The 12593-nt window shown below is 44.8% G+C and overlaps 1 protein-coding gene across 9 annotated transcripts in view; it reads right to left on the bottom strand.

The window, feature by feature from the left end:
- PPP1R12B (protein phosphatase 1 regulatory subunit 12B) overlaps positions 1-12593 on the bottom strand; it is a 129954-nt gene that overhangs the window by 80060 nt on the left and 37301 nt on the right. For all 9 annotated transcript variants that reach the window (XM_027697753.1, XM_027697751.1, XM_027697759.1 and 6 more), the window contains exons 4-8: positions 10845-11004; positions 8046-8190; positions 5678-5752; positions 2914-2993; positions 2220-2362 (exon numbers count right to left, since the gene is read on the bottom strand). In XM_027697753.1, coding sequence (XP_027553554.1) covers positions 2220-2362; positions 2914-2993; positions 5678-5752; positions 8046-8190; positions 10845-11004 — 603 coding nt within the window. The remainder of the gene's footprint in view (positions 1-2219; positions 2363-2913; positions 2994-5677; positions 5753-8045; positions 8191-10844; positions 11005-12593) is intronic.

Genomic DNA, 12593 nt, shown 5'->3' on the forward strand with positions numbered 1-12593 from the left:
AATCCTGGAACCACAGAATATCAGAATGGTTTGGGTTGAAAGGGACCTTAAAGTTCATCTTGTTCCACCCCCTGCCATGGGCAGAGACACCTTCCACTAGCCCAGGTTGCTCCAAGCTCCATCCAACCTGGCCTTGGACACTTCCAGGGATCCAGAGGCAGCCACAGCTTCTCTGGGTAACCTGTGCCAGGGCCTCAGCACCCTCACAGGGAAGAATTTCTTCCCAATATCCCATCCAACCCTGCCCTCTGGCAGTGGGGAGACACTCCTCTTGTCTTGTCACTCCAGGCCCTTGTAAATAGTCTCTCTCTCCATCTTTCCTCTAAGTTCCCTTCAGGTCCTGGAAAGCAGCAATTAGGTCTCCCCAGAGCTTCTCTTCTCCATACTGAACAATCCCAGTTCTCTCAGCCTTTCCTCACAGGAGAGGTGCTCCATCCCTCTAATCGGCTTGGTGGCCTCCTCTGGACTTGCTCCAGCAGCTCCATGTCCTTCCTCTGCAGGGTCCCCCGAGCTGGAGGCAGCTCTGCAGGTGGGGTCTCACCTGAGCGGGGCAGAAGGGCAGAATTTCCCCCTCCCCTGCTGCCCCCGCTGTGGGATCAGCCCAGGGCACAGTTGCCTGCCCTTGAAACCAGCAACAGATTGACATTTATAATTTTCATTATCAAAAGCTACAACTAACAACCGTGTCTCCATCCAGCTGGGCAAGTCTGTGTTCATTCTATCAGAGATTTGAGAAGTTTACAAGGTGGGGTTTCAATTCTGGTGGAACTGTCTCAAAGGAGCCATTAATCTCTCCAGGAAAGTAGAGCACAGGTAACAAAGCCTGAAGCCTGAAGCTTAATCATTACCTGAGTGTTTTTTGTCTTCCATTTGTATTGGCTTGAGTGGTTTGACATAGATTCCTATAATGTGCTTTGTTCAGTGAATTAATGCAATAAAAAGACCTGTTCTGGCTTTACACAAAATTTAATGGTGACTGCTGTGGATCTTTCCTTGCTGAAGGATCTTAGGCTGTTCCTGACTCAGTTAAACCCCACGCAGCTCCAGGTCTTACAGGGGTCTGTACATTTGAGGTGTTTTGGTCGAACTCCCATCATGTTTAAAAGGATTACAAGGTTTGGCACACAACTACAAAGCTATAATTTATACAGATATAATTTATATATGTAGAAATAAATATATAAATTAAAAAATAATATATATATATAATCAGGGAAAACCCCTGATTTATGGAGCAAATAATATATGACTTCTACTGTGTGTCTGTTTCTACCACTGACTTCTCCACTAGATCTGCTTGATTTAAAAGCCAAAAGATTACTTCCCTGTGCTACTGTCATGCCCACATGTTCCTGTCATGGTGTAACACCAGCTCTGGGAGAAGCAGCCAGGATTCTCCACCCCTCTCACCCTGCCATAGCAGCATTAATGACACAATCAGAACACAGGTGAAAATTTCACTGGCACAGAAGCAGGACAAAACTTTAAACTGCACTCCTCTGCAAGGACTTATGTATCAGGATATTGGGATATAGGCCAAGTAAGCTGATGTTAAAGTAATTTAACCATTAAACACATCACAGACCAAGATCCATCTGTGTTTGCAGAATATTAAGTAGAAGTAAGTCTCAGCTTACTGTAAAATTAAGTATCTTTATTTAAACTTTCTGTGCTGCACATAAACATTGTTTAAAGTAATTAAGGAAGTCACAGAAATTATGGAAAAGGAATGGGAGTAAGATGCCAGCAATATGTTATAATATAAAGGCTAATGTGACTCTGCACTTAATCTTTATTTTCCACTATGTTTTGCAACTATTATACATCATAGTCAGGAAAAAAAAGTTCCTCATCTCTATAATTACCCAAAACAGCTTCAGCCCTTTGTTTCATGTCTGTAATCCAAACACAACAGGTTATTGCTTTCCTACACTTTCATTTGCTTTCCTACCATCCTGCAGTACCTGAAGGGTTTATCTTGAACTGGGCCAAAAAGAAAAAACCCTCCTGTTTAAGAACAAACTATGAACAATGTGTTATCTCAAGCAGAAATTGAATGGGATGTGCAGGACTTTTGTTTTAAAAAAATTATGCTGACCTGGGAGTCAGCATTTGGATCAGCTATTTTAGCACACGAGCTACTGATTTCTCCACATTCTGTACATATACACTGGAATGCTAATTATTAAATCCAAGAGATGATTAAATCTAAGTCTTACCTGACTCCTTTTCAGCATCCGATTCTGAAACTTCATCTTCAGCTTCTTCCTCCTCTTCAGAACTAGAACTACTTGAGTCCTTGTTCTCTTCCTCCATTTCCATGGACTTCAGCGTGTCTTCCTCATAAAGAATCTTCTCTTTGCTGCAAAATATAGAAATTTTAAGGCTTACACCAGGCGAGTGAGTTAGAATTCTGAGTTCTACTTCTCAGGAACACACAGACATGATTTACTACATATAGAACAAGCATAGGACAAAAATCCATCTACAGATTCAACACCCCAGCATTTCCAGCACGGCCCATTTGCCATGCATTCCACTGCCAGTCTCACATTTTGTAAATCTGCAAGCATTTTTCCATCAAAAAAAATGTGGTCTCTCTTTTCCTAGAGCCACCCAACCCAGCAGCTGTAGGGATCCGTGCAACAAAAGGTGCAGCTCTCAGCTCAAAGCTCTAACTGATCCTCAGCCAGAGCAGGAGCACCAGCCCAAACCCTTGTTCCACCACTCAGTGGGTGTGTTAGGAAACAACTAAAATTGTATTTGAGAGAGCTCAAATTTAAAAAAAAAAACATGAAATGAACAACAGTGAACTGTTTTTGACCCAGCTGAGGCCAGCTGGCTGTGACAGATGAAGCTGCTCTCCCATTACTCCCTGGGCAGCTCCTTTTCAAATAAGAGGGGGAGACTTACTTGGTGAAGAGTCTGCTTTGAGGCTTCCCGTTCATGTCAGCTTCAATCAGCTTATTCCTCGTCTCCTTCTCACTTCGCAACTGTCAAAAAGCCCAGGAAGATTGGAGGAGGAATGAGAAGAGACATGTTAACCAGCCACCTCAGCACAATCCAATAATCACCACAGCACAGGGTCAGCCCAGCCTCATTAGACCAAAAATACTGTGGATTTGTTTAACAAGCCAATTCCACAGCAGCACATCTGCAAGGACACTGTGAGCTTTGGACTCCAGTTCTGTCAGAGCACAGCTGCACACCCAGTAGGTCCTCACACTGCAACATGAACCCTTCAAAGACACCTGCAAGAGTCCCTGCCCAGACCCAGAGACAAATCCTGACTGCTGCCCAGAAAGCTGTGGGCTCCCTATCCCTGGAAGTGTTCCAGGCCAGGCTGGATGGCACTTGGAACAACCTGGTCTAGTGGAAGGTGTCCCTGCCCATGGCACGGGGTGGAACTACAAGAACTTCAAAGTCCCTTCCAACCCAAACCATTATGTGACTGTGCTGGAGGTCTGTCCACACGTGTGTGTGCCCATGAAATCAGGTTGGATTCAGTTAAGAATTTGCTGCCTTTGTAGCTATTATTGACTTATTCTCAGAGGAAAACATTCAAGTCAGGATGGGTCACTTCTTAAATCTCTCAAATGCATGAAGTCATTGCACAAGAACACCTGGGATCACCACAGCAATGGAAACATTTTGTCCAGAGAGTAGCAATATTAATTTTGCCACCATTAATGGACAAAATAGTTTCCAAAAATCATTTTAGTACCTTCCAGAAGCCCAGATGTAGCTGAGACAGAAGAAGAGATGGCAGAGGCTAAATTTAAGGCTGGCTCTGTTTTGTCATGGCTCACAAAGTTATTCTTTTTCTTCTGACAGGAGCTGACACCAGACACAGGAAGCAAAAGGTCTGCAAATTCTGAATCACAGAATCTCAGAATTCTTTGGGTTGGAGGGACCTTAAAAATCACCCAGTTCTACCCCCTGCCATGGGGAGGGACACCTTCCACTAGCCCAGGTTGATCCAAGCCCTGTCCAACCTGGCCTTGGACACTTCCAGGGATGGAACAGCCACAGCTTCTCTGGGCAACCTGTGAAGTAGGAAAAGGTACACGGATTCCAGCAAAGAGCCAAAATTTGGAGTACAGCACATTGTTAAACAGACCAAATTGCTGGAGCACAGCAAAGGGAAGTGCAGGAAACAGCCCACAGCATTCATAGGGACGGGGAGAAAAATCCAAACCCAAACCAAAATATTGCTTCCAGCAAACAAAAATCCCCTTTGCTCTCCAATGACAGCAGCACATCTTTAAGCAAGGAGGGCCCAGTGTTCTGCCTCAAGCTTTAGAGTAAAAAAATATCTGATTTGAGAGCCATTTTCAAAGTGAAATAATGACTTAGAGCAATGTCATGGAATTGCCTGTTTCATCCTTAACAAATATGAATTTTCTATTTTTAAGTGATAAAAATGGCACATGATAAACGCACATGATAAAATGGCATTTCCATTAAAAAATCATACCCACTAAAAAAAAGAAGTGTGATACAATCTGGATTCTTCTGCCCAGTTCTACACTGAATGAATAAATGGAAAAGGCCCTTATAGAGTGCTGCTGTATAGAGAACAGAGGGCTTGTAGCCCCTGCAAAACAGCCCTAAAAATGGGTGAGCACCCAATCAAAAAATTCTTCTTGTTGTCTTTCTTTTTCTTTGCTTTTAAGGAGAGCAGTTATCTGCAGAATCCTGGGGTAGTGAGAGAGGAGGGAATCTAAAATACAACCCTGATAGTATTTATCAACACCTCATTTAGGGAGAAGCTGATTAATTTTTAAGAAGTTCCTGTGAATGTTAAGGCTGCTATTTGAAGATGGCAGCAGCTGTGTTGTGATCAGAGCTGGAGTTCTAACCACCCACATTGTCAGTTCCTCAAAATACTTTCCTGGGGTTTATCAGCACTGTTCTCATTCTGTCTGTTTCTGAATCCAACCTTTTAAATAATAAAAATTTTTAATTTCTTTTAAAGAAGCTTGGCTTGTTTTGTGGAAGCATCCAAATGACAGAATTGAGTAGATCAAATAAAATAGGAAAAAATCCAATCCAAAACCAACTTTCTGGCTTGACAGCTGGCCTTACGTTGGTCAAGATATATTTTTGTTTTCCTTTTTTTATGGCAACTTGTGGCTTATAACCCCCTCCAGCATCTCCACTGCACTATGAAATGGCAGTTTTGAATAACACGGCTTTGAAATCTCCCATTTTTTCAGAATTCCCTGAAGTTTATAATTTCTTCTCCCTCAGTCCAAAGCCTCCCTATTTTAAGAGAGGCAGACATGGTAACAGAACTTTCTCAATGCTGATAGTGTATTTCCTTGGATGCAAACACAAAGTGGATTTGGGAAATCACTCATTAGGAACAGAGCAGTTTGATGCTAGAGAGGGTTTGATGCCAGCAAACTGCAGGATAATGACAATCCCAAAGGTGAACAGTACATTCCTTATCAGTTCACATAACTCTGCATGCCAGCACACTACTGACCTTCCTGCTGCAGTCTGGATTTCCAGCTATTAAAAATATTGCTGTGATTAAAGATTGCAAACGACTAACAAAAAAAAAAAATAGCAGGGCCTCAGCTTCCTGCATCTGTTGGCACCATATGTTTTGGAGAACACCTGTGTGTGGAAAGGTAATTGGAGAGGTGGAAAATGATCTCCAGAAACTCACCACAGTCTGTTTCTTCTGCAGCATTTCTAAATGCTCGACGAGTCCCTCATCAGCCACGTCGAAGGGCGTCTGGCCCTGGTGCAGTGAGAGAACACAAGAGGGTATCTGATATGGCATGGTGGTAATAGTCAAAAAACCTACTATTTATCAGTGAACATACATCACATCCTCCCTCCCCAGAAGGTGAGGGACACTCAGTCCAGAGCAGGGAAACCCATGTGATAGTGACCACAGATCACAGAAGATCGTGTTCACACCTAAGATCATGTTCATGTTCAGTGAGCAACCTTTCCCGTGGCAGGGCAGCTCCCTGGTTGCTGCTGCTCAAATCCAACAGCTAGGACTTAAATAGTTTAGTTTCCAGGTTTCCAAAAAGGACACTCTGGTACTGAGAAAGAATATGATCAACCTGTTCGTAGGTTGGATATCAGGAAAAGATTATTCCCCTCAAGGGTGGTGGGGCACTCAACAGGCTCCCCAGGGCAGTGGTCACGACCCCAAACCTGCCAAGGAGCTCAAGGAGTGTTTGGACAAAGGTTGGATTTTGGGGTGTCTTGTGCAGGGCCAGAAGTTGGACTCGATGATCCTCGTGGGTCCTTCCAGCTCAGGAGATTCCCTAATTCTATGTTACTGTATCATCATGTATTTAAACCTCCTGAGAGGCTGCCAGCCAACAGCCAGCCAAAAAATTTGGGATCCACTTGCACATCTATGGGCATTTACAAACTAAAACAAACCAGAAAAATTACTCTGGGGCACAAACCAAGACATCAGTTACATTTTCAACATAACTAAAGCTCTAACAGCCATTTAATTACCAACATGCAATGAAACCTGATGGCCAGGGATCAAAGAAATGCAGGGAGCCTTGGCCATCTGACCCAGCAAGGAGACAATCCTGGTTTGGAAGGACAAAGTAATGCAGCAAATACAACTGTGTCTGTTTCTTTTCAAGTCTGGCACAATAAAAACCCCCCACACATCCTGAACACTTTGGAAAAACACCTGGTGGCATCGAAAACAGAAAATATTCCCCATATTTTGGGTGCCAAAGAGCTCACCAGGATAAAATGGCTCCTCAGAGAGGTATTTCGATTCCAGTAGTTTCCAACACAGGCAGATGCCCCCAAACACACAGGGTTGTTTCTCTTACCACGTTCTCCCACCTGCCTTCAGCCCCTGGGGCTGTTCCAAGCACACCCAACTTCCTCTCCTCCCCCAGGAGCTGCCATGGCACACCTGAACCTGCTCCAGTGGGAAGCAGCTGGAAGACCAACGTGGACACTCCAGCAAGGAGGGGAACACCAAGAACAGCCCTGGACAAGCTCTTGAAAGTCCAAGGGCTCTTCAAGGAGAAACTTGTAACTATTAGGATGGAAGAGGAATGGTTCTTCTTTTCTTTTCTTCCATCTTATTTTTCTTTACTAATTTATTACAAATCTGAATCAATTTTTCAATTTCCCCTGTTATGACCAATATATAGAACAGGTTCACTTGTTTTCAGTGCCCTATACCTTGATATTAATATACTATATTGCACTCCAAGACTGACTTTTTGTTGCTGTTTAATTGGCCAGGGTTACACTAAATTAGGATGACAACCTTGCTCCTAAATTTTAATTACAGATCTCTTCCTATAATATTTGAAATATCTTCTCCCTTCCTCCAGTCAAGATCCTCTATTTTCTGATGCTTTTAAATGCCCCTGTGCACAGGCCAGAAGAACTGCTCACTGTGTGTAACTTCGTCATGATGTTGGATAGCAATGTTGGATCTCTTATGAGACCCCACCTCAAGCACTGTGTTCAGCTCTGGGGCCCCCAAATCAAGAAGGACATGGACCTGTTGAAATGTGTCCAGAAGAGGCCACTAAACTGACCACAGGGCTGGAGCCCCTCTGCTCTGGAGCCAGGCTTGGAGAGCTGAGGCTGCTCAGCCTAGAGAAGTCTCTGGGGAGACCTTAGAGCCCCTTCCAGTGCCTAAAGGGGCTCCAAGAGAGCTGGAGAGGGACTTTGGACAAGGGCCCAGAGTGACAGGACAAGTGGGAATGGTTTCCCTCTGACAGAGGACAGGGTTAGATGGAATACTGGGAAGAAATGCTTCCCTGTGAGGGTGGGGAGAGCCTGGTATGGGTTGCCCAGAGAAGCTGTGGCTGCCCCATCCCTGGAAATGTCCAAGGCCAGGTTGGACAGGGCTTGGAGTAACCCAGGCTAGTGGAAGGTGTCCCTGCCCATGGCAGAGGGTGGAATGAGATGGGCTTTAAGGTCTTTCCCAACCCAAATCAGTCTGTGGTTCCATGATCAAGCATCAGGCAATAAAGCTGTTGTTCATGTGGCTATAAAATACACTGCATTAGTCCTGTACTCACCAGCTTGTTCCTGATGTCCATGTCACACAGAGCCTCGGCCAGGATGGAACACGCCTCCTTCACTCCCCAGTGCGCGGCAGCGTGGAGGGGAGTCCAGCCATCATTGTCCTGGACATTCAGATTAAACCCAGCCTGGATCAGAAGCCTGGGAAAAGAAGCAGTACTGATCTCAGCTCATCCAAGAACGGCTTCATGACTGAGCAGAGGTCCCCTGTGAGGCATGGAGCAGCCCAGCTCACCCTCAGGAGCTTCTGTACTTTATTCCCCCAAGCAACACCCCACTCCATGTGCTCCAAACCGGGATGGAAAAGGGCAGTAAATGAAAAGTGACTTTGATGTAAAATCTGCTGGAACATGTCAAATTGATGTTTCCTTTCAGCATGCCATAAATTTGGAGAACACCTTAGTTTCTCATCTGGCATTGGTGACCCAGCCTGAACTGTTGTTCGAGTGGAGGAGACAGCCTGGCCTGGCTCAGGCACTGAGCACACAAACAGCATCTCTGCAACTGCATCCCCACAACAGGGAGCCAAGTACAGCACCTGCCATGAGAGGGAAGTTTGGGAAATGGAGCTGGGGCTTGGTTCTACCAGAACACAAGGCCACAGTGTGAGATGGTCCATAAGGAGACCAGCAGGACTGCCAGGTAAGCACCAGTGACATTACTGTGATTGACAGGGGTGAAATTCATATGTTAAATAATCCACATTTGGGTTAAACAACCCAAAATGCATTTTTTCACACTTGCATAGTTCAAGTAAATCTTTCCCAAGTGAAGCTGCCTGGGAACTCCCAGGCACTCACTGCTGTGCCCCTTCCAGCCCTCCCTTCTCCATCAGACCAGAGTGCTGGTGTTTCACAGCATCTGGAGCTTGAATATTTAACACCAAAACAAACACAAGAGGGTCAGTGCAGTCTGAGGCTCCAGAGCCATGTGCACACCTCTGTGGCAGTGATCAGGTGAGAGCACTGAGCAGCTCGTGCATCAAAACTACTATCCAAGTTCCTTAAATATTGAAGATCATCCCAGGGGAATTCTGCAAATCTGGTAAAACTGCTACTGAAAATTTCCATCACGGGAATTTCCACCATCCAGAGCCACCTCTGCGCAGCAGGAGCGAAATCCAGCACGACCCCAGAATGGCATCAACAGCTTGGAAACTCCTGTAGCTTTACATCGATGTGCCACTGTGCTAAATAAAACACAGTGACAGTAAAGCAGCTGTGGGCTTCTCTGTGAAAGAAATTTTAAATTAGGTGCTGACTTTCTGTTGGTTTTCCAGCTGGCAGAAGGGAGGAATAGAGCTGCTAAGAGTCTCAAGGTCACAGACAAATTCCATGTCCCATTTAGAGTGAGCTGGATCCTGGCTGTCAGCCCCTTTGGTTTAAGTCACTGAAGATTTGTATCTGAACTTACAGCGTGACCATAATATACACAAGAGATAAACAACGTCAGTCTGCCCTGAGATCTGTTTATCATTACCACAATTAATGCCAAGGAGTCGTTCACAGCAAAGTGACTCTGCACACACAGTGAACTTCATCAAGGAGCACTGGATACACAACCCTCCTCTGACAGTCCACAGGACCAACACCTCAAATGCAGGAGATATTACATTTCTATTCACATGAGCTGTGTTAGATTCCTGTTCTCAGGCATGGCACAGGCACAGACAGCTCATGACTCAATTATGTGCTCTAATGACTGAATACAAGTTAGAAACACGGAGAATAATAAAATTGCTTGAGCTTGAGATGAAACAGTTCTTATGCATGTCACTTAAAATTATGAAATTGAGAATCAAGACAGATGAACACTTCCAGAACAGATTCTAATGTGGACAATAGAGTAACCTTGGAAAGACTATTTACAAGCCCATGTAGTGACAAAAAAAGGGAGAATGGCTTCCCACTGACAGAGGACAGGGTTAGATTACATATTAGGTAAAAATTCTTCCCTGTGAGGGTGGTGAGGCCCTGGCACAGGTTGCCCAGAGAAGCTGTGGCTGCCCCATTCCTGGAAGTGTTCAAGGCCAGGTTGGACAGGGCTTGGAGCAACCTGTGCTAGTGGAAGGTGTCCCTGCCCATGGCAGGGGATTGGAATGAAACGAGCTTTAAGGTTCCTTCCAACCCAACCATTCTGGGATTCTATGATTCCATGTTTATAGCAGTTCCACCCCCAAAGAGCAGAGAAGAAAGTTCTATTTTGGAAATCTTAATGTGACCTTACCTGTAAAAATACTAATGCTTTATTGCCAGGAAACCCTAAATTGGGCAAGCTGATGTTCATAATAGTCTTGTTAGTGCCAGGGCAGCAGAACTGCCAGGTGCTGGAATACCTCTGTCACTGCAGGAGCAGCAGCACTAAGAGGCAGAGGACAGTGAGACAGAGGTGGACACTGGGTTTTCCCATTAGACTGGTCACGTAAACTTTTGGGGTGTTTGTGACTGTCATGCATTGTGTGTTGTCACTTTGTAGCCAAAATTATACTTTCATCCCCTAATACTGTTTAACTTGCTAGTCCTAAAACTATTACTCTAATAGTGAAAATGAGACCTCCTATGCCTTGCTCTTTGAAAAGCTTTCCTCACTTCAAAGGCCTGGAGGAATGAACTCCAGTCCCTGTGTATTTCTGTGTGAACCACTGTGGCTGGGCACATAAAACCACAGAGCCTTTTGAGAAACAGCAGCCTGAAAATCTCAGTATGGAACAAATTTCTCTCAACTGTAAAGCCAGATGTGTTCTTTACAAAAACCAGCCCTAATTCAACGCATCAGCCCTGGGGAGGAGCTCCTACCTCATGACTTCAGAATAGCCCTTGGCTGCAGCAACATGAAGGGCTGTGGCTCCTGTCCGAGGCTGCTTCACATCCTCAATTCTCCCACTGTTCAGCCACTGCCGGGCATCCTGGAGCATCTGCTGCTCCTCTTCTTTCCTTGACAGGTCTAGGTCTACACCTAAGAGGGTGAAGCACAGAAGAAGAGATGAACAAGGGAAAGCTCTTGAGTACTTGTTAAACTTACCCCATGCTTCATTTGCTGCACAATATTAGTAAACTATCTGTAATCTTCCACAAAACAATCAGCAAAAGCACCTTCTGTGCGCTGGCAGAGCTCCTGTGTCATAGGCAGAGACTTCAAAAACAGTCTGACTTAATAAATCTGAAAGTTGGGCCAGTGGTTGCAACCCACCCCAAGGAACTACAAGCTTAGAAGTGCACTAAGGGTGGAAGGATTAAATTCTAGATATGGCAGATTGAAACAACATTCTACATATGCCTGTGTGTCCCAGATTGAAACAAAAAAGTCATGAACAGCATCTTAACCAACTGAATTGTCTGTAATGAGAGTGTAATCTGTAGTGAAGGTCCGAAGACTTGATTCTTGGGCGTCTCCTGCAAGAGCAACGTCAGCCCAACTCTGTGCACACTCAAAGTTCAGGACAAGTGACACCCAGAGTGATCTGTACTGCTCCAGAGCCATTCCTGCCAGGCACGCTGAGAATTACCGCACTGAGCAGCAAACCCCCTGATTCTGACAAAACACAACCCTAAATCATATGGGGATGAGAAAGCCAAAAAAAAAATCTACTCTGGTGGCTGTCACTGCTTTAGTTGAAGTCAGATCAGGTAAGTTCATCAATACACACATCTGGAATAGCAGACACATGGACTGTGAGGCTCTGTGACAACAAAAGGGACGAGTCTCCCAGCTTAGGAAATGACTGCTATGGTGCAGAAAGACAGGTGGATGATTGGAGAGGCAAGTGGGTCTGGGTGACAGACTGTGTCAATTCTCACTAAACCAACAAGAGGCAAAACTAACTTAGACTTGTTTTCCTAAGTGAAGTTTTCACAATAATGAGGTCATGGAAGGTTGACGTATCAATCACAAGTATGATACAGCTCCACACAAGATTAATCAGCTCAGAGCTTGCTGACTCAGGACAAAATACAAAGGAGAAGATGACAAATCTCAAAAATCAAGAAGGGTGTTGAAGAGCAAGTGTCCCTACAGATTAATTCTTTCAGTATGAGGATGGCATGATTCCAAATTAAATTATGGGGCATTAGGCTTAAAACAGCACCAAAGAAAACACTTCACCCAGAGTCTGACCTGTGAGACCCACTGCTGCAGGATGTTGCAAAGATCAGAAACACAACTGTCTGCAGAACAAGGATCTGACAAGTCTGTAATTATTACTCATAATGCTGGACATGCTGGATCTCCCAAGGAGGGCTGCACAAGCTCATGAAACAGAAAATCATGGAGGATTCATGAGTACACAGAAAGCCCATCTCACTCAGGAACTCCTGGAGGCACAGTGGCTGGAGACTGGGAAATGTCTGGGAGGGGAATTGTACACGCTTGAGCTGTTGTTCCAGTTTGCAGCAGGCATCTGTTTCCAGTCACTGCTGAGGACAGGCCATTGAGCAGGACAAAGCTTATTTAAAGTTGAACCCCATTTCCTCCAGCAGTTATGAGCCTTTAAACTGTGTTGATAGGAAGCTTCTCAGTGGAGACAGATGGTTGTTTCAGGGCATCTT

The sequence above is a fragment of the Neopelma chrysocephalum genome, unplaced genomic scaffold (genome assembly GCF_003984885.1).
Source record: "Neopelma chrysocephalum unplaced genomic scaffold, ASM398488v2 Primary Assembly neopelma1_122, whole genome shotgun sequence".
Classification (NCBI taxonomy): domain Eukaryota; kingdom Metazoa; phylum Chordata; class Aves; order Passeriformes; family Pipridae; genus Neopelma; species Neopelma chrysocephalum.